This window comes from Salvia hispanica, chromosome 3 (assembly GCF_029641045.1).
Source record: "Salvia hispanica isolate PSC_SH4W2 chromosome 3, Shi_PSC_v1, whole genome shotgun sequence".
Taxonomy (NCBI): domain Eukaryota; kingdom Viridiplantae; phylum Streptophyta; class Magnoliopsida; order Lamiales; family Lamiaceae; genus Salvia; species Salvia hispanica.
The window spans coordinates 10,331,920-10,354,293 of NC_142694.1; the positions used below are offsets into that span (position 1 = coordinate 10,331,920).

Below are 22,374 nucleotides of genomic sequence, written 5' to 3' on the forward strand. Positions count from 1 at the left end.
AGTTTTTAGCAATGTTATGATTCCTCACATTAGATTTCGAAATCAGTAAACAATGCAACATATTTTAAGAGGGTAAGGCTAAGATTACCGTATAGATCAATTTTTATGAAACTTAATTACGATTCATTAATTTTCAAATTAATTAAAAATTAAAATGATTAATTTGAGTTAAATTCCATTAATATTAATGTTCTAAAAGTTATTTAAGAAAAGTTGATCAATAGGAGAACATGAACTTCATGAATATGGAAACTATCTCTTCTTGGCATTAGAAAAGAGCCTCAACGTGAAAAAACAAGTTGAATAAAGAGATTAAAGATACAAGAAGCCGGAATTAATTATCTTAAATTCCGGTAATATACATAATTTATTATGATGTCTGAAAATCAAATCCTTGATTGAGGAAGACCCTTGCAATCCACACCTTCACACTCTGCAAGTTCACCTCCATCTCCCCTTCCATCGTCTGCTCATTACCAACACAATCAAGTTAGTCTAAATTAAACAAAAAGCAATGCCAAATTGCCCGAAAACCCATGGAATTTGGTCAAATTATGATTCGTCCCGTAACTTTAAATATCACCAGAAAAAATCATGAAAATTAATTTTTTCTGCAATCATTCATCCCATAACAATTTTCTAGCGAAATTGCATCTTATTCAAAGTTGCGAAATAGACTAGAATTTGACCAAATTTCATGTTTTTTTTTTCCTGACAAGTTGCCCTATAACATTAATACAAACACAAATGTATATGCTTACATGCAAAGTGAAAGTGAAGACATAGTTTTGATCAGCAGAAACAGTGAGATTCGAGCTCCGAACATCGAAGGTGGTGAGAGACTCAAGAGATCGGTAGAGAGCGGCGGCGACGCCATGGCCTTTGTTTGCCACTATTTTCACGTAAAACCCTCTTTCTTCTACTTGAGACACCTCCATCTACACACAAATATAATTTCAATTAAATTAAACTTTTCTCAACATATTTCTACTAACACTCCAATTATTAAAAAAAAACACAAGTTACCTTACAAATGATCTTGGGTGTGGGGTAGAAGCATGTTGTGGGATTAGATTGGATGCCATTTTGAGTAGTTTTATGTTTGTAGTTTTCCTCGAAACCTGCGATCTCTGCCTTCATCTTCTTAGCCTGATTTTGCAAGTCTTGCACATACAACACTGCGTCGCCCACAATCGACGCTTTGTCCATCTATACACATTCAAAAAATATTACATTAAATTTTGTCGGAATTTGGAGTAATTGAAATGATATATGGACTATATTTGAGTTTAAACTAATTAAAATAGGACTTTATTTAATTAATCCACACACATTTAATTTGTAGTGAGCTCGAGTTCGGCAACTATTGTGTTTAATTTGCCGAATACACAGTCTCAATTATGAATATGGGTTACAATTGCAATATCTCTTATTTTGGAGGACGTATGATTAGATGATGACATGAATCGCTAATGTGACATGATTTTGTAATAAATTAATTACTACTATGATTTACATGATTATAATTTATGATTACCTTAGTGATGTTTGGAACCAAGGAGCGCAATGCATAGAGCTTCTCCTTCATGCGGCCTCTCCTCCGCCGCTCCGACACCAACGTCTTCGACCGGTCCGCTTTCCCGCCTCTCGCCCCCGGCACAGTGGTGACGCCCGAGCCCCCCGACGATTCATCCTGATCGTCCATCAAATACTCCTCCTCCTCGTCCTCCGCCTCCGCCTGATTCATCTCATTAACCAACCCGAACTCACCATTCCCCGCCGCCGCCTCAAAATCGAACATCCCCACATTCGGCAGCTGCGGCGGCGGCGCCAGAAAATGGCAGTCCTCAACGGCGCCGTTAATGCCCTGATAGCCGTAATCTTGATTGAACATAGGCTGATGAAAATTATCATGAGTTTGAACATTTTCGCCGCGAATTAAATCGATGAATTGGTGGTAATTGGATTCATCCATGAAATCGATCAAGCCAAGATCATTTGTGTAGTATTGGGGAAATGGGATCATTCCATTTTCATCTCGAAAATTATCCATCTTTTTTTGTATGAGTATTCTTGTTTCTTGATTTTTGGGTATTTATAGTGAAATATGTTAGTGTGAAAAGCATCTAGCCTTAAATATGCAAGGCTTATCCAGGGGAAGTGAATATGTTGTTTTAATATTTGAATACCTAAATTTACAACGAGGCTGTCGGAATCGGAGGTTTGGATGAATAGACAAGGACTTGGGTAAATGAGACTAATTAATTAATCATGTTTATTTTGTAAGTACTATTTAATTGGATGATTGTCAGTTTCCAAATGCGCATGGAATCGTTTTTGGAAAAGAAAATCCCCACCTCCTTGGACTTGTCCTAAATGATAGAATTGAGTGAGTGTATATGTCTATGAAGTAATCCTGGGGCAAGAATCATGGTGTGATATATGGTGACACGAGAGACAACTGTGAAGATAGCGAGGGAAAATCATGATCAATACAAAAAACTAATTAAATTTTTGAATAAATAGTAAAATTACTAAAATATACTCTTTACATTTTAGTTTTGTCCAAATTTATGACCCCCTATCCCTTATTGAATCCGTTATTCATGTAAGTATAATAAAGAAAATGAAATAACAATTTTGCCCCTAGAATCTAAGGACCTGGCCCTCATTTGAAAGTTGAAACCGCCTATTTAGGGTTTCAAAACCTTGGGTTACTTTTTTTATATGAATTATTAATAATCATATACTAATACAAGTTGCGATATAAATGAAACATGCATGATCATGTAATTTAATTATATAATTAAATGCTTATTTACATGATCAGAAAATTTTAATTGTTACAATTAGCATTTGAAATCTTATGGAGTTTAACTTATAACAATTCACCATTGAAAATCGTGTTATAATTGATATTGATGTTTTGTTTCCACCAAAAGCTATAGCATTTCGAAAGGCCTCTTGGAATTATGTAACTTAATTTAGCATTATATTTATATTAATTAGATATTGCTTATAGTTATAGCTTTATAATCTAAAATCAAAGCCAAATCTTCACCCTTAGATCTTAAAATGAGTGGATGAGATTAAATCTTATGAATCTCAATAAATAGTGGACAAAATATAAGATCGTCATTTTGTTATCATATCATAATTTTTGTGTTTTTTTTATATTAACATGACATGAGTATTTCAACACAAATACACGAAAATATCAACCCAGTTTTATTTAGATTTCACATGCATTATTATATTGAGATTTTCCATGCATAACATTGAGATTTTATATGCATTATATTGAGATTTTTTCAAATCATCAACATACACAAAAACTGAAATAAAAATCATCAAATTTCATCATCCAATAATAATTTTCGTGTTTTTTTTACATTAACATAGTGTATTACAAATGTCAACACAATGACATTAGTATTTCAACACAAGTATACGAAAATATCAACTCATTTTTATTGAGATTTCACATGCATTATATTGAGATTTTACATTCATTATATTGATGTTTTATACGCATTATATTGAGATTTTGTCAAATCATCATATACGAAAACTGAAATAAAAATCATCAAATTTCATCATCCGAATATCGTCGGAACATATGCAATTGACATCTCATTAGAATCCTTATAAAATTACCTTTAATTTGATATATTTTTTGCAAAAGAATATTTTAAATTGATAGAGATACGTAAATTTAAAGTTTTTGTATAATTTTAATAAAAGGGGATTGACATTAATACCTTTAATTTTATTTAATAATTATTTTAATTTAAAATATAATATACTTCACATTATATCAACCACTAAATCTCCTAATATAATGATTAAAAATTAGCCTTCGTTTTGAATTGCTAATTAGTTAGCAAGTGATCCGGAAGGGATCACCTCATACATAGCATAATACATTTTATAATATACTACTAAATCTTTGACAAGTGTATACCATTTTATGGTAAAAAAATTATTTCTAAAAATTATTTCCTTAACTTTCTCACTACTATATCTAATTAAAATAAATTTGTTAAACTCTTGCTAAAAAATTTCGCAGGTCAAATTTTACTTTTTTAACAGATCTATATAAAAAAAGTGTAATTTTTACGAATTCCAAAAATGTAAAAAATTTCCCTTTTTATTTCTTTTTTTTATTACGATGATTTACTTTTAATATCACTAAAGAACGTCCGTAGCTCTTATATAAAATTGTAATAAATAAAGCTTGATCAAATACTATGTTTTTTATATAGCTTCTATCTCAATATAAAATAATATAAAATTTTATTATATATATTCTATAAAAACTATTGCAAACTTTTAATAAGTTAAAAAAAAAGTTGACATAATTAATTAGTTGACTATGTTTTTGTAAAACTTGGTCTCATTATAATAGAATCAACTAATCATGTCAAACTTTTTTAATTAATTAAATATTCAAAATTATTTTTATGGAGTACTATATTTTGTATGTATATTATTTTATATTTCGATAATAGTTATATAAAACATGAAATTTGATCAAATTCTAGTTAATTACATTTTCTTTATATAATATACTTCACATTATATCAACCACTAAATCTCATAATATAATAATTAAAAATTAACCTTCATTTTGAATGCTAATTAGTTAGCAATTGATGACCTCCCGTTAGTTACATTTATAAACTTATATTTGTAAGATTTTGGAAGACACGAAACTAGATTATGGCTCCGATTTCCTTCTTTTTTTAAAAAAACTACCTTTGATTCAATATCACTGATTCGAGTTTCACTTAATAATTTGTAATTAAAGGAACCCGTTTTACTAGGTTTTTCAACTATTGCAGAAAAGGTGAACTTGGTCCTTGGGTATTGCCGATTGCGATAGTAATGACTTGGAATGTCTGTCAGTCGTGGTCAGTCAATTGGTGTTGGTTCAAATTAGGTTAATTAGATTATATATTTTATTAAATTAAAAAAAATATTTTTAAACTTTTAAATTTCAGGCTAACCAAGTAACCTAATTGAGGTAAAAGCTAAAAATGAAAAATAAAATTAGTTTTAATTTTTAAGGATATTATATACTCAATTTGTTCCATAGTAGTGAAGTTATTTCTCTTTAGTAAAAGTCGGCATATTTGTTATGACTTACTTTACTCTCTCTTAACATACTTAATAGAGAGTACATTTTTCTTAGAGCATCCGCAATGGTCGGCTAGCGACCGGCTAGCCGATTCGTCGCGCTGGCCGATCGGCTAGCCGAACCATTGCAATCGGCGAGCCGATCGGCATGGGCTGGCCGATCGCTCGGCGCTGGCCGATGCGCTGGCCGCCATTGTGGCGGCCCGATCGGCCAGCGCCGAATTTTGTTTTTTTTTTAATTCTTTTTAAAAAAAAATTTTAATTCTTTTTAAAAAAAAATTTAATTCTTTTTTTAAATTTTTGAAAAACTATATAAACGCGATTTTCTCTATTTCTAAATTTCTGTACAAGAGCAACATCCAGCGATGGACAACAACAACTAGCCCAATACAAAATTAAGACCTAAAACACCCCCGTTCGGCTAGCGGCAAACTAACACAAATTCAAGGCATACTAACATTTTTTATGTATTTTTTTAATAAATTAGTGAGGAGTAGAGTGGGGCGGTGGCTCGTGTGTGGAAGCCCGGATTTTTTTTTATCTATGTAACTTTTTTAAATGCAATTAATGAATTTTCCCGTATATGTGTCGTAGATTTAATTCCATAATTTAATCGTAATTTTAATTCCGTAAATGTAATATATTTTGAATTATTTTTATTGCGGCTGGCCTATGGCTGGCCTAAATCTGATGTGGCAGGTGGATTTTTTAGTGTTGCTGACGTGGCAGGGGAGAGAATGGTTGGCCTATTGCTGGCCTATGGCTGGCCTAAGCACCATTGCGGATGCTCTTAATTCGCGTGAAAAAAAGAAACGCATTCATTACCGCAGAATGAAGAGAGTAGTATAGTAGTGCTGCTCCACTGTATTAAACTTGCATAGGATGGTTAATTTGATTTATTTTGTGAGTTATTGATTTATTAAAATTAAATGAGTTGAATTAATTGTCAAATAACGCTCAATAACTGATGAATATGCAACTAGGGCTAATCGAATTATAAATTTCCATTTCTAATTCTCTAACTTAGCAAATTACTACTGTTCAACTCAACTGCGAATTTGAACTACACCGTTATCTCTAGGTAGTGACTATTGAGTAGTGATCACGATTCACGACATTACACGCTCTATAACTTACACATGTTGACTAAATGGATGACAAATAGTAGGTTAAATACAATAGTTTAGGACTAAATCTTTCGAATATCGAAGTGATCTATATTGGATTTAACAAATTTAATACTTAATTGGTTATATACTCATAATTAAGGTCAATGCGCGACCTGAATAAACGAATATATATCCATCCGTTGAATCACGCCGAAAAAATTGCGTCTAAATTATTTATTAATTTAGATTTTTAGAGAGAGAGAAATAAAATATCATTCTTAGAGCTTAAATTTTGTAACACATTACTTGAAAATCAAATACTATGATTTTTAAACTGCAACCAAAATTAAGGAACAGTGAGTTATTTATTCATTAAAATTGGACCCAATACTTTTAAGCTTGCAGAATATGAACTTTTAATTAACACTATTTTTCTTATTCAATTAGCTAAAAATGTATTTTCTTGAATACACTAACACTAAAAAATAATGCTCTATTACGACGAGTTAAATGATACTAGTACTATTTTGTTGGAATTTAATATAATTAAAAATGCAATTAAGAAGTCCAGTCTCAGGAAATTCCACTCATGACTCGGGAGTTTCAACTTCAATTTCCACAAATATTCCTCCTATGATTAAGCTTTGACATCCAAAAATGGAAGTTGTCACCCACTTGTTAAAAACAAAATACACTATTAATTGAACATAGACGTCAAATGTATTTTTATACTACTTCGGATCTTCTACGTACGTAAACACAATCAATTTCACTAATACTTAAACATAATAAACAAACATACAACTTTATTTAATTTCAGTTTTGTAAGTATAGCTTTCGATTCGTTGACTTTTTGCGTCATATTGCAACATTAGTAGCTGACTTAATAATATGAATGCCAATATTCGCTGGGACTAATTAAATCAGTAGTATTACCAAGCGTCAGTGATGACCCAAATTGGATTAAGACAACCTCTAATTAATTCTCTAGCCAATGGCGTTATGCTTCTTAATTAACTTAATCACTCCTAATTGCCCATTTAAAGTGTCATTAAATATTGGCTCGTGCTAATTGTGCGTTCTAATTATGTCGGCACGTGCCTCTACATCTAGCCACGCATCGGTAATCCACGTCATCTAATTGTGAGCCACCACATCTAATTCTAAGCCACGTCATCTAATTAATATCGAGATTTATGTTATTTCGATAAAAAAAATGAAATGAAATGTATTGCATTTTGTTTGATACTAACACTTAGCATTTTAATTATCAACTTGAATTTTTCAGCATCATATACTACATTCAATTTTTGCATAACATCGAAAAATTGAGAATAAAAACATAGTAATTTTATACGATCTATGATAAAATTGAAATGCGAGTAATATTTTAAAAATATTCAACTATATAATATTTTTCATTCTATTTAATTTAGATAATAATAAACCTTATACCATAAAAATGTGTCTAAAAAATTATAAAATGTATCATTTTTTGTGAATTACCAAAATGATAAAGCAAGCGTTCCAAGTTAAAAAAAAAAGAAAAACAAAAAGAATAAACAAAGCATTAGAATTTAGAGGGTATGTATCTCCTCAACCGTCACGTCACCAGCTTTGTCGGACGGCGGATTCCGACCCATCACCTCCGTCCACGACCGCCGCCAATCAACAGCAGCATGAAAATATCATCAGGTCTGCAGCGGTGAGAAGTTACTGTCAAAAATTTTGGAATTGGAAGGCAGAGAGAATGTTTCTACTGTAAATAAGAAGAGGCGTGACGTGGAAACTAAAGTTAGTTTTAATTATTAATCTCAACATATTGCCTATGCGACCTATTTTTGTTGCCACGTGGATTTTGTCTGAATCTGAATTTGAGGGAAAATGTGTGAGTTGGCTAAAAGGTAAAACGATATGTATTACTATATCCGAATGACCGAATTCATCGTTACATGATTTTTATATTTATATTCACCCTATATAAATTTTTATATTTATATTCACCCTATATAAACAGTTGATCTATGCAAATTCATTCTTCATAAAAAAAATACAGAATCAAAGATACTGAGGTCATTTTTAAGTCATTAAAAACTTATTTTTACGTCATTATAGTAAGGATGATATAAAATGGTCTTAACATTGACCTCAAACCTGAAGTTTATAATATGACCTAAAATTATTTTATGATGATCCTCTGTGTTTTTGTTTAACTATTGACCATGAAATTGTCAATTCTCATGGTCAGAATTTGGTTTAATTGTATTGAGATCAATTTTGAATCGATCATTTTCGTATGAAGGGTGAATATAAATATACTAGTAAAACTTATGGACTAATTTTATTTGGTAGTAGAAAATATTATTTCCTCTGTTTCTTATAATTTGCCACTTTCTTATAATTTGTCACCATTTAACCCAGCATGAGTTTTATTAAAAAATAAATTGAAAATGTTAGTTGCAGGTGAGTCCTACTTTTATATACTCCCTCCGTCCCATTCAAGATGGCCACATTTTTGAGTGGCACGGGATTTTAGGAAGTGTTGTTAGGTGGAATAAAGTAGAGAGAAAAAATATTTTAATGAGAAAAGTTCCTTTATCTGTCTTTTCCATCCAGTGCCCGCACTGCGTCAGAAAATCTTCGTCTTCGATCTCTCTTCGCAACACAATAAATAAGTCTAACAGTTTCTCTCGACATCTGTCTTTTAAGACATCGATCTCATATCTAGTTGCAGCGTTCACTATTAAGCCTACGCCCGTCCATTCCTTTCAAGCTTGATCCTGCCCTTAGACTCGTTACCTTGTTCGACTGAACTCGTTGGCTCCGTGCTCTATTCGGTCGGAACCCTGTTCGAGAACCTTCTCGCATCTTCACCAAGTCATCGTCAGCAATCAGCTCTTATCCCTTGGTGTCAAAGGGCGAGTTTCTTTCCTGTCTTGCCCAAAAACTTTATTTATTCTCATTGGAGAAAGACTCTCCCGCAGCAAGGTTTTACACTTTACACATAGGGCCAACTGCTTTCTTTATCTCGCTTGTCGTTAGTCCGTTTAGCGCCTTTCGGTTGGGGTCCGCCCCAGGGGCGCTTGGGTTATTTTTCTAGTATCGAAGGCAGTCAACGTGTCAGCCATTCTTCTCCTATTAGACTTGTAAATCCTTTGCTCTTTTTCCTTCTCTCTTCCAGTTCTCTCCCTATACTTGACTTTATTTGATAGGGGCGGAGCACTCTATCAATAACAAGAAAAAAGTAGCAATTCAGTTTCAAATGGTTTGAGCTTGTAAGCAACCTGCTATCTATCAATAGGCGAGAATGCTTCGCCTATCTATTCTATTATGGCCGGCTTGAAGACATTAGAGGAAGACCATTATCTCTGGGTACATGAGAGAGGAGGTTATTTCCAAAATTGTAAAATGGCCATCTTAATTGGGACAACAAAAAAGGAAAGTGCCATCTTGAATGGGACAAAAAGAGTTCTAGTTTTATGGAGTAATAAAATATGAGAGGAAATGAGTTAGTGAAATATGCTGTTCACTACAAAAAATGATAAAAGTAAAAGGTGACAACTTTTTAAGAATAGACGAAAATTGAAATAAGTGACAAATTTTCAGGGACAATTGAGTAGTATAAAAGTTTGATACTAAATTACTAATATAATTTATTGATCTAAGTTAAAATTCAGACTAAATTTTATAGTATAAAGTACGTCATTAATATTGTAAGCATTAAATGATGATAAAGAGTACGGATTGTTTTGTGGTGTGCTTTTGTCGTGTTTTTATAGTGATCCAATATGCTTTTGCTGAATATCATATAACTCTAAAGCCCATAAATATTAGGCCCAAAAATAGCTAGAAAAACTATTAGGCCCTAAATCGATAAGTTTAGCTCAGATGATTCGGGTCTATTTGCTTTCTCCATGTATCCCTAAATATTGGAGTACTAATATTTGTATTATATTATTAAATATTTTTGTCGTAATAATTATCATAAATTGAATTGAATCTTAAACATAGAGTCTATATGATTTCACTAGTTTTAAGGACACCATTATTCATATCGTGTATGATAGATTTCTGAACATGTACATATGTTTAGTTTTTTCAAAAGTAATATACCTAGTATTATTTGAATTAATCTCATACAAATATCTTGGACTATGGTGATGCTTACTTATATCAACTAAATATAGTTGGTGATATTGCATCAGAATTTCACATCAAAGGAAAAAAATAGACGGATTAAAATAGAAGTGGTTAATGAGGACGTGGTAGTGAGTCATCTTACTCTAAATGTATCCAAAAGTTTCTGACATTCGAAAACATATGTCGCTACCATGCTCAAGTGGCTCACGCGCTAACTGACGCGTACAGTTAAACCATTCACTAATATTCTTGATTTTATTTTTTTTAAAAGGAATTACGCATGTTATGATTTCGTAGCAGAGGATGAAATATGGAGTAGTTTAGTTGATATGTCGTCTTCCTCTTAAATAAAAGACTGGGTGTGTGAATCATGGAGTATTTTGGAAGTCGACCGACTCTACTGTCATCTTATGATCCATAAAAGCAAGAAAACTCTATTAAATTTGACATAAGGAGTTGCTATTGGCTACATGGTGTGACAGCTCCATCACTTGTGATTCACTTCTCTTCTTTGTCTGTCATTCATTATCACCAATGACTATCGCACCGTCTCTATCTTTCAATACCAACATCACTCTTTTTATTGTATTTGACCCAACAAATTTTATTTCATGGTAGAATGAGAAATCACAATGATTTCTTTTATAAATAATACTAGTATGCAGTATAAGTATGATCCTAATTCCTAAAGGTAGCTTTCGGAAAATGGCCTAGTCAACAGTGATACTTTTAACACTTTGATATGGTTCGTTCACTTATTAGTTATATATATGTGGTGGGTAGGGGCTTAGAAACTTTGTATTACTACTATTATGTAAATACAAGATCCTAGTTTCCGGGGCTCCTAGCTAGGAAAAATTCAATTAAACATCAACCTTGATCTGTTAACAAAATTGTTAATAGTAGGCCAGAATTAATAGTGGTTAGTGCTTTATTCCTAACACTTCGAATTTGAATTTACGTTAAAATTGCATATATAATACTCAGTAAAAAAAAAGTGATTTTAGATTATCATATCTGTATACACATTGATAATAGATTGTAGTTTTAAATTTGATAGATCATATTAGATTGTGTTTCATGGTAGCTATTCAGTTAGATAAATATGACTCAATACTTAATGTTGTGCTAGTGTCACGCATGGTTAGTCTTGACTTACGAGTAATCAATAATTTCAGATTAATTTAATCTTGAACAATCTCAAGATAAATTAATCTTCACCAATAAAATAAAGAAATCAAAGGTAAATTATTGAAAAATGATCGAATATTAATCGGTCCCCTAAAATCATAAATTTTTTATGTGTTTTCATAAATAAAACAATATTGTTTGATTGAAAAGCATATAAGTATGATCGGATTTTGTTTTGGTTGTGTCAATTTCACATCAATCAAATATTTGGTCCTACATATGACAAACGCTTGCAACGGCTGTAAATATTCCTTTGTAAAAAAAGAAAAAAAAAACAGAGAAAAAGATGAAGACACGCTCTGCCTCTGAGACTTGGCTTCGAAATCTGTCGAGACATCGGCCATTGTTTTCCCGCCCTATAAATCCAGTGTGCTTCCAATCTCAGATTGCATCTAATTAACGCAAACAGAATATATTGAATCTCTTTTCTTAAGGTATGTTTGTCAATTCCAAAACATTTTGATTTCACCAGTTTTTTAGGACGAGACATGATGATCTGCTGAATTCATTACCGCAGTTGAATTGAATACGATGTGTGATTTTGAGGAAGAATCAGCCGTCGCTTTGTCGGATGATCTCAATGAAGATGGGGCGATTCAATTGGATTTCTCCTCGGCCAAATATGGGTACCTTTTCTCTAATTTTCTGTATAAATTTATGAATTGAGATTATTGTAATTGTGAATTGAACATTCGATTCTGTGAATTTAATTAAGGTGCAAGCATTACAAAAGGAGATGCAAAATTAGGGCTCCTTGTTGTGATGAGGTTTTTGATTGCAGGCATTGTCACAATGAAGCTAAGGTTTTTTTTTTGTTTTTTTTTTTAATAATTTTTTTTTTCTTTTTCTCCCTGTCTCTCTATATGTATATATGTATAATGTTATTGCAACGTCTGGTTTTCTGTCTGCAGAATGATCTCAAAATCAAGCCGATTGATCGGCACGACATTCCCCGCCACGAAGTGAAGAAGGTATGATTTTGTTGTTACAGTTTGATTTTGCAATGCAATCAATTTGAGAGTTCAATTTTTGACATATATATTTATGCAGGTTATATGTTCGATTTGTGACACAGAACAAAATGTAAGAAGCATTCCTAATTTTGCTTGAATATTTGGTTGTTGATTTATTCAATCTATGTTGGCTAAATTCCAGGTTCAACAAAATTGCATAAATTGTGGAGTTTGCATGGGGAATTATTTCTGTGACAAATGCAAATTCTTTGATGATGATGTAAGAAAACCTTTTGATTTTGTAGTACATGTTTTGAAATGTTGCCTAATTTTAACATGTTTGAATTTAGGTGGCGAAGAAACAATACCACTGTGATGATTGTGGAATATGCAGGTGAGATTCTTTACCAAATAATTAAACAGATGTCTCTATTAGATAGTCGGAATAAACACGTGCAATAGTATGCAAACCACACATAGACGTGCCAACGTGTTACAATGATGTAATCGCGTACATTTTCTGATTTAATTTTGTGCAGAACTGGAGGGATGGAGAATTTCTTCCATTGCAAAAAATGTGGTATGTAAAATTCTAATTGAAAACGTTCAATCTTCGTCATCTTCTTCTTCTTAAAATGCGCTTAATTTACTGGTACAGGGTGCTGCTACGCGTCATCCATTAAGGGCACGCATCGTTGTGTAGAGAGAGCGATGCATCATAATTGCGCAGTTTGCTTCGAGGTAGCAACCAGTTACATTAAGTTGTAAAAAAGCCAAAGAGTGCATTTTCTTACATGTTTGTTTATGGTGGTGTAGTACTTATTCGATTCAACCAAGAACATCACTGTTCTACCATGTGGACACACCATACATTTCGAATGTGTTCGCGAAATGAAGCTTCATCACAGGTCTCAATAATACTACCATAACATCACAATCTTGCAATTTGCAATTTGCAATTTTTTTTTCTTAAAATCTTTTTTTTAACCTTTTTTTTACAATGTTAAGATATTCGTGCCCGGTCTGCTCTAAGTCAATTGGCGACATGTCAAGCACATGGAGAAAGCTCGATGAAGAGGTACATATATATCTATTTTATATGTAACAGTAGTAAGTATTTAACTTTGCACTTATATTATGACGATTGACTGATTTCGACAGATTGCTTCGACTCCGATGCCGGAGATGTATAAAGACAAAAAGGTGAGATGAGAAGAATGTGATTCAAATATGTTACTTTTAACACAGATATATTAGCATACATGAATTGCTTCTTTTTTGACTTAGGTTTGGATACTATGTAATGATTGTGAGGAAATATCTGAGGTGCCATACCACATTTTTGCAAACAAATGCTCAGGCTGCAAATCATACAATACCCGGCAAATTCAAGGCGTTCCCGCCTCCTGTTGAGACCGGGCTACACTGCATCGATTCGAAAGCTCATTAGGAAATGAGATGTTGGTTTAGGTTTTATTAGTACTCCATGTGTGTATGTATCTATAAATCTACTCTGGTAGGATCATGGAATAAATTATCTAGCAAAAGGAGCAGATTTTGTCTAATGCTTTTCATATCCATTTTCATTTGTGTTTATGCTTTTAACTACTGTCAAAGGAGAATGTTGAAATTTGATACCTCAAACCAAGATTGGCATGTTCAACTTGAAACCTCAACATCAGTTTCTTGATTTTGTACTAGGATGTTTCATTATTTGTCTCTCTCCAATAAAATAACTTAAATAGAAATGGGTCATTCCAAAAATAAATAGAAAAGTTAAAAAATAAGCTAACAAAATGATCTTAAAATAAATAAAATGGAAAGTATAACTGAAAAAAAATTAAAATGAAAATATGCAAAACAGCAAAAGTATAAAAAACTATCAAAATTCAGGAACTGCGCAAATGTGCAAACACTAAAATTTGAGGACCATTTATATAGTTAACTCTATTACATGGAGTAATTTTTTAAGTAACAATATTCCGTCACATTTAAAAAAGGAAATTAATCACATGTAAATAAGACGAACTAAAATGGAAAGTTGCTCGCATATAGCGGGACGGAGGGAGTAATTAACATTTGCTACCGCTATCACAAAATATTTTGTTTCATATATGTGTCACAATCTCTCTCACATATCTTTCCGCACACAGCATTACACTGAATAACTTTAATTATCAATAAAACTATTTTTTTCAATAACTAATTATAAATAGATTCATGTAACCGAGACGTTACATTTGCGCATATTAAATATAAGAGTGCACTACATAAATGGTACCTGATCTTTCACTTTCGCACGTAAGTGGTACCTGATCTTTATTTTATATTGTTTTTGGTACCTATAAATCACATTTTTGGTATCTGATGCAATTTTCTTCCCAAAATGCCCTTTAAACAAATATATTTTCCCATTTATGTCATAGAGGATATTTTGGGCATCCATAAAATTAGTACCAAAAGTGATATTATAATATCTTCTTTCATTTTTCTAATTCTTTATACTATTATTATTAATCAATATTAATATTATTATTTTGATGTTATAAATTAATAATTAATTTATTTTTAATATCATTCAATTATATTTAAATATAATTATAGTTATAATTATATTTAAATATTATAATAATATTATTATTATTATACTAAAAACTAATAGTAATTAATAAATATAATTATATAAATTATGAATCACATAATATTATGTAATAATAATAATAATAATAATAATAATAATAATAATAATAATAATAATAATAATAATAATAATAATAATAATAATAATTTATTATTAGTCAGGTGTTTCAACCTTAAAATGAGTATAAAATAATTTAATAAAAAATAAATTAATTTAATTACTTTAAATAACTAATTTAATTAGGTATTTTATTTTTTTATTTATATAATGCAATAAGATGTATGCATAAAAAGAAAGGAAGATAAAATACTAAAAAGAAAGAAGAAAATGAGAAAAAAGAAAGAATAAGGAACTAAATAAGAAAAAGAGAAATAAGAAAGGAAGAAAAAATAATCACATATTTGGTACCATTTAATTGAAATTTCTAAAAATATCCTCCATGAAAAAAAAATCACATATTTGGTACCTAAGGTTATTTTTGTCACTGGGTACCAAAAACGATATAAAATAAAGATCAGATACCATTTATGTGCGAAACTGAAAGATCAGGTACCATTTATGTAGTTCACTCTAAATATAATTACACTTTTACCGCTATATATACCGTCAAATGTACCAAAAATATTGATATTTCGCATGCATTAAATGAATGCGTCACAATTTTATTTAGTCACATATATTACTGTAATAATTTTTACGAAATTATACTACTACTATTAGTTATTACTACTATTTGCCATTTGAAATCTTGAAGTTGTGACAGTAGTGATGAAATTGTGTGTAATATAATATGCGATCTAATGGAATTCATATATTGGACACATTGTTATCAAATCATGATAAATTAGCTATTAATTTTATTTGACCAAATTTAAAAATTTAGGATTTGTCAAAGATCTTGAAAGAAAATTAAGGCAATACACAATTAGTGGGTATAATTTGGGAGTGTAATATATCGTTTGACCATTTTTTTTTTACCATTTTTAGAAGAAATTAAGGCAATAAAACTCTAACAATTTCAGTCCAATATTCCTATAAAAACCGATTAATTCTTCATTTCCAAGTAGATTGAAAAAAACAAGTCTACCTTTGATTCAAAATGGCTTCAATTTCACCTGTACTCTCCCTTTTGGCCCTTTTGAATTTCGTGTGCATCGTCTTCGCCTTTGATGTTAGTCCTCTCCAAGATTTCTGCGTTGCCGACTCCACCGGCAAAGGTAACACTATTATACTAGTATATGTTATGCTCAGAAAGTGCTCAGAATTTTCCAAGAAAACTTACTTTTTAGTGTCAATTTCAATTCTCTATATTTGACAATGATGCAGACGTGCTACAAGAATGATTTATTAAACTGATAGTCAAAACAAATACTCCTAATTTTTATTTTTAAAAAAATAAAATTTATTAATAATATCAAAATCTCACTTTTTTACTTTTATAGCACTTTGCAAGGACCCAAGCACCGTTACCCCAAATGACTTTTTCCGAAGCGGCCTTCATCTGCCGGGAAACACCTCAAATCCGTACGGCGCCGCCGTGGTGACCGCATCTGCAGCCACCGTGCCGGGGCTCAACGGCCTCGGGCTGACGTTCATGCGCGCGGATTTGGCCCCTAACGGCTTTTTCCCGCCCCATTTCCACTCTAGGGCAACCGAGCTCGTGGTTGTTCTAGAAGGTTCCATGGAGATCGGGTTCATAACCTCGTACCCTAGTTACAAGTACTACAGCAAGATCCTCGGGCAAGGCGATGTTTTTGTGGTCCCGGTTGGCCTCGTGCACAACGTGCGTAATCTTGCTAAAGGAAACAGTGTTGCTTTGGTGGCCTTCAATAGCCAGAATCCCGGGATTACCAATCTTCCAAACGGGCTCTTCGCAGCTCAACCTGAAATCGACACTGTTTATCTTTCCAAGGCGTTTCAGTTGGATGTCAATATTATTAAGGAATTGCAGAAAAAATTCTAGATGTGCGATTTTGGTTAGTTATATAATCTTTGTTATGTGATATGAGAAAGATTGAATTCGATAATAAGGTTTGTTCTAGCGGAAAAAAATTCTTAGTTGTGCAATTTTGCTTAGTCAAATAATCCTTTTTTTATGTCATATGAGAAAGATTGAGTTCAATTTTAAGGTTAGCTTATATTTGTCTGTGATTTTTGTACTAGTGTTTTAATTAATTGGTTAAATAAGTAGGAGTACTAAAATTTTACAATGCCAATTGCACTTCAGTTCAAATAATAAAAATGAAAATAAAAATAAATCTTGATCAAACGTACTAAGCCCTAAAATAAATCTATAAAAAGTTTTAATTAATAAGTGCCGTTCATATTTCAGATTGTATGTAACAAATCTTGATCAAATGTACTAAGCCCATTGGCCCAACTCAACTAAGTCCAAAACCAAGCCCAGCCCGAATAGGCCGAAACTCTAATTCTTATTTTTGAGCCCATTGCGTTGTCTACATCCAAATTATTACTAAAAATTTAGTTTAAAGAATTATAATAATTTTCAAACTATTTTACTAGTATTTATTTTTGAGTTAAATTCACACACACATCACACTTTCATACACTGAGCTATTCAAATTCCCGAGCTATTGGCTATAGGGCAATAGGCGATGATCGAGTCACTTTTCTTATTCGGGTCAAGAAGACATTTTACAAGGTCTAGTAAAATTTCTTTTGAAATCAAAATAAAAATTCAACTCAAATAACATAAATATAACCGATCTATAAAAATCTATTTTTATTTAAATTTTTGCTATTGTTCATAAAATAAATTTGATCGTATGCAAAATTAGAATTTAATAAAAACTTGTGAATTTACAAACAAATACCCTTTAAATGAATTATAACAATCTAAAGGATTACCAATTGTTAGTCTCAAATGAATACACCAAAATCGCAATTTACATGGAAAATGGAATTTACTCATGTCGAAAATGATTATTATTTATTAGAAGTAATATATTGGTTATTGTTCCGGATAAGTATGGAAACTTCCTATTATTTGGATGGGCGTTGATCATTTCGTATGGTCAAATGGTCAAATTAGCCAGCATTTGAAGATTGATTGACCCTTTCTCCACAATTGACTTGACACTTGTTCACCACGAAAAAGGATAGGGATGAAAATAATAAGACCCACCACAATCAAATGCGGGCTAGTGCACCGTACGTGCGAGCCAAACCGCACTCACTATTGGCGCAAAACTCGTGCATGATGCGTGCGACTAAACTCGTGAACACAGTGCGTGCAGCCAGACCGCTCTACATGTGCACATTGTGTGCAACCAGACGAGACATTTGATCTAGTTTGGTTCAACACGTCCTATCCTAAATAATTTTTTTTAAATAGTTATTATTCCTTCCGTCTGATAAAAGATGTTTCACTTTTCTTTTTGGTAAAAGTTCTCTCTCACACTAATATAAAAATAATATTTTTTCTCTCCACTTTACGTACAAAATAAAACATTCTAAAATCTCGTGTTGTCCCACAAGTGTGATATCTTTTATGGGATGGAGAGAGTATGTTATAACAATAGCTCATTGGAATCATAAGATGATAATTAAAATCAAGAATTAATAAGTATCTTGCCATTTGGAAACCCCTATTTGCTAGTGAAAATGCTAAATAATTGCATTGTCATTGCTAAATACTAAGTACTCCTAATTGTTGTTGGTTCCAAATCATTGGTAATTGCTTCTCAACTAAACGTTGCTTGCTTAATCACAAATTATATGCAACCGGCATATTGTTGACCGACTACACATTATTATATTTGTCTGACCTTACATTATTTGTTAAGTATTTTGTAAAATTGTGACTTGTATCAGTATAAATAATTAAAAAGTTTTCTTATAAGAATAATACTAGTATAATACTTACAAAATAGTAGTAAGCGCCAGAGCTAAACAACACGCAAACAGCAAAGAAGAGTAATATAGAAACTTCGAGGTTATTCCAAAACGCACAAACACGCTTCTTCACACCTCTATATATTCCCTTTCCCCTCCAACGCTTTCTCAGCAAGCAACCATTCATTCTCCAATTTCCAATTATTCCTTTCACAATTCCAAAATTTTCAATTCAATTTGAATCAAAATCAAATTGGCTATGTCGATGTCGATGTTCAGCACGTTCGATGCTCTCTGCGGCGAGAAGCTCGGATTTTCTTTGTCTTCTCGGTCGCCCGCCGCCGCCAAAATTGATGATCTGAAGAAGACCAAGGGCGACGAAGGTGCCAATTCGTCTTCCACGGCGGGGAAAGATCGTCGGACGAAAAGATCGCCGAGATTTGCGGTGGAGTTCGATGGGTTAAACTGCTTCGAGACGATTGTACCGTATTGATTCATAATTGGGGATCGCCGTCGTCTCTTTCTCTTTTTCTTTTTTATTTTAATATTAAAATTGATTAATTCTGGAATTACGAAGGATTCTATTGATGTATATACAATCGAATATAATAGACGTATTTTTTATTCCTAATTCGATTCCGAAAATAGTAGTGAACACTTATTAATTATGAAAATTAAATTAGATTAAATACCTAATATTTGTTACTTTTGAGAATGAAGCCGGTTTTTAGGGTCGGGATTATTGTTGGCAAATGCAACATTTAATTGGGAGTAATAAATAAATAAATAAAAACCTTTGAGTTGTTTGTGACTAAGCTATTGACCATTTGTAATCTAGAGAAAAGATAAATTGTACATGTACATTTAAATTTAATTGAAAATTAATTATCTTAGCAATAAGAAAGGACTGATATAGAAATTTTATGTCAAATTGTAACAGAATTTCGAGCTTGATTTGGATTAATTATATAATATCTAACTAAAAAAATAAGGATTTTTTTAAATATATAAATATTTAAGTTAAAATTTTAAATTTTTATCGAATATTGTAAAATGATTAGTATGAAAATTAACAAAATAAAAGACTAAATGTTTGATTATGATGATACATATCCTCATACACGTTTAATGCCATGTAATTCCCCACTCAGCTGCCAAAAAAACTGCGATAAATTAATACTCCCTCCGCCTGCCATTAGGAGTCTCAGTCAATTTTGTGCACTCATTTTGTAAAAATGTTAGTAATAAATAGTTAAAGTGGAGAAATGGTAAAATAAAAGAGAGAATAATGTTGAGAAGACTGTTATCAACGTTATTCTCTATCTTACTTTACTAATTTTTCGCTTTAACTATTTATTATCATTTTTACAAAACAAGTGCGCAAAATTGACCGGAATTTCTAATAGAGAACGGAGAGAGTATCAAACAACTGCATTTAACAATTGAAAGTTTAAAAAAATTAACAATTCCTACACTAAATAAAGGTTTTACCATGCTAAACGTTTTAAAAAAATTAACAAGTCCTATAACAAGTCCTACACTAAATAAAGTTTCACCATGCTAAACGTTTAAAAAAAATTAATAACTCCTACACTAAATAAAGGTTTCACCATGCTAAACGTTTAAAAAAAATTAACAACTCCTACACTAAATAAAGGTTTCACCATGCTAAAAACCACAAAATGTCAAAAGCTCTCCACTATAAATTGGATGACCGAAACATTCAATTTATCAAGAATTTTCTTTTAATTAAATTTTAACTTCTAGATAAAAAACTCTCATACTTATCATATTCTCATTCAATATCATTTATTTAATTCTGCCTCGTAAAAAGTTACAAACCAATTACATAAAATATTTTGACAGATATTTCGATCCTTTAATATATTTTTTATGCATTTAACTTAGAAAATTAGAAGGAAGAAGAAACACTAGTACCAATTATTTGAAATAAGTCAAGAAATCAAGTAAAAAAAATATATAGTTGTAAATGTAAATTAATCGGAGCTAACCTTCCTTGCAGACAAAAAAAAAAAAAAAAATTAAGAAAAGAAAAGAAAAGGGAGGGATTTACGTTTATGATTTTTAAGGAGGATTGAATAAATGAAACCTCTAGGGTTAGTTTGTTATTTCCTTTTTTAAAGAATATCTACATGGCATTAAATTATTGGTGTATGAGGATATGTGTTATCATAAAGAATATTCACATGTCATTATTTTATTAGTGTAGGATGAAATGGCGTATCATTATTTTAACTATTAAATAAAAATAATTATTAATCAATCGATAATCAAAATATTGGATTTCGGATAAACTGACTAAGTAATAAGTTTATTATTGTAAGTTATTTACAAAAGTTTCCACTTAGCTCATTTTTCACAAGGACATCCACAATAGAAACAACTATAAATTCACTTTATCTCAAAATTTCCTTTGAATGTCAGCATTATATCGTCTAAAAGTCATACATCTGCAATAGTCCTCATTGTAGTATGCTCTATAAATCTGCCCAGCCTATTTTCCACACCTATCATTACTTTTTATGTTAGTATTAAATAAAATACAAAAAAATAAAATAACACAAATTAAAGACAACACCTAAAATACTTGACTAAAAAACAGTGATGTTAAAAATACTTAATGAAAAAAATAAAAAATAAAAAATAAAAAAATTAGTACACGGAGTGTAACTTGTTGACCCTAATTAGTTCTAATTATGATAGCTTTTGACATCAAGATCACTAACTTATACAAATCTCCGTGTAACATGTTGATTATCAAGTAGTAGAAGAAGACAAAATAGAGCATAGACTTTCACACGACACCAGAAATAAAAGGCAACTCCCATTAAAATACTACTGTAAATTAACAATTGGATAAGTAGAAGTCTTGCATTCAAATCCGGAAAAACTGAATTTCATCTCCTTTTTAAAGAATTATAGCAAAATAATATAGTTCCATGCCCCTTGGAGACCTTGAAGAGTGGATATTATTATTTTTTAATCACACAATTTGTATAAAGATGGTTCATCGTTATCTCATATTGATGAAACTTTTTATGTATGTCGAATATAAAAAAATTGTATTTCAACTTTTTTGTGGACATATATTTTCACTATTTATGTATGTGGGGTACAAAAATTTCAATATGTTCATGTTGGTGCAACAAATATCATCATCTTATATTACTAGTATAAGGAATTGTTTTATGTATTGTACATCCGTACATAAAAAAATTGTACTAATATAAACTTCAAACTTTTATATTAATATGAATCACTTATGAAATATTTTATACTCCGTAATTATACGAGTAATGCAATTCCGTGCTTCTTAATTTTTCTT

The 22,374-nt window shown here is 31.2% G+C and overlaps 3 protein-coding genes across 3 annotated transcripts; 2 read left to right on the plus strand and 1 right to left on the minus strand.

Annotated features, from left to right (window-relative positions):
* Positions 1-244: 244 nt before the first annotated feature.
* Positions 245-2,056, minus strand: FRU (FER-like regulator of iron uptake). Its single transcript, XM_048117824.2, has 4 exons — positions 1,538-2,056; positions 1,027-1,209; positions 762-938; positions 245-466 (listed from the first exon to the last, which is right to left on the minus strand). The coding sequence occupies exons 1-4, from the start codon at positions 2,051-2,053 to the stop codon at positions 371-373; spliced, it is 972 nt and encodes a 323-aa protein (XP_047973781.1). The 5' UTR covers positions 2,054-2,056; the 3' UTR covers positions 245-370.
* Positions 2,057-11,843: 9,787 nt separating this feature from the next.
* On the plus strand, positions 11,844-14,097 carry LOC125211544 (E3 ubiquitin-protein ligase RZFP34-like). Its single transcript, XM_048111387.2, has 13 exons — positions 11,844-12,013; positions 12,097-12,205; positions 12,295-12,382; positions 12,491-12,550; positions 12,630-12,662; positions 12,735-12,812; positions 12,883-12,926; positions 13,072-13,112; positions 13,191-13,273; positions 13,349-13,440; positions 13,541-13,610; positions 13,694-13,735; positions 13,820-14,097. Exons 2-13 carry the CDS (start codon positions 12,111-12,113, stop codon positions 13,943-13,945), a joined length of 852 nt encoding a protein of 283 aa, XP_047967344.2. The 5' UTR covers positions 11,844-12,013; positions 12,097-12,110; the 3' UTR covers positions 13,946-14,097.
* Positions 14,098-16,254: 2,157 nt separating this feature from the next.
* Positions 16,255-17,153, plus strand: LOC125211114 (putative germin-like protein 2-1). Its single transcript, XM_048110811.2, has 2 exons — positions 16,255-16,390; positions 16,616-17,153. Exons 1-2 carry the CDS (start codon positions 16,273-16,275, stop codon positions 17,134-17,136), a joined length of 639 nt encoding a protein of 212 aa, XP_047966768.1. The 5' UTR covers positions 16,255-16,272; the 3' UTR covers positions 17,137-17,153.
* The last annotated feature ends 5,221 nt before the right edge of the window (positions 17,154-22,374 follow it).

What these genes read in the sequence shown, in the direction of transcription:
- LOC125211544 (XM_048111387.2), top strand. Translation starts at nt 12,111, where the DNA reads ATGTGTGATTTTGAGGAAGAATCAGCCGTCGCTTTGTCGGATGATCTC. An exon ending in TTCTCCTCGGCCAAATATGG is followed by an intron (nt 12,206 to 12,294) that starts GTACCTTTTCTC and finishes AATTTAATTAAG; the next exon opens with GTGCAAGCATTACAAAAGGA. An exon ending in ATTGCGCAGTTTGCTTCGAG is followed by an intron (nt 13,274 to 13,348) that starts GTAGCAACCAGT and finishes ATGGTGGTGTAG; the next exon opens with TACTTATTCGATTCAACCAA.
- FRU (XM_048117824.2), bottom strand. Translation starts at nt 2,053, where the DNA reads ATGGATAATTTTCGAGATGAAAATGGAATGATCCCATTTCCCCAATAC. An exon ending in CACCCAAGATCATTTGTAAG is followed by an intron (nt 939 to 1,026) that starts GTAACTTGTGTT and finishes ATTTGTGTGTAG; the next exon opens with ATGGAGGTGTCTCAAGTAGA. An exon ending in TCTTCACTTTCACTTTGCAT is followed by an intron (nt 467 to 761) that starts GTAAGCATATAC and finishes GGTAATGAGCAG; the next exon opens with ACGATGGAAGGGGAGATGGA.
- LOC125211114 (XM_048110811.2), top strand. Translation starts at nt 16,273, where the DNA reads ATGGCTTCAATTTCACCTGTACTCTCCCTTTTGGCCCTTTTGAATTTC. An exon ending in TGCCGACTCCACCGGCAAAG is followed by an intron (nt 16,391 to 16,615) that starts GTAACACTATTA and finishes TTACTTTTATAG; the next exon opens with CACTTTGCAAGGACCCAAGC.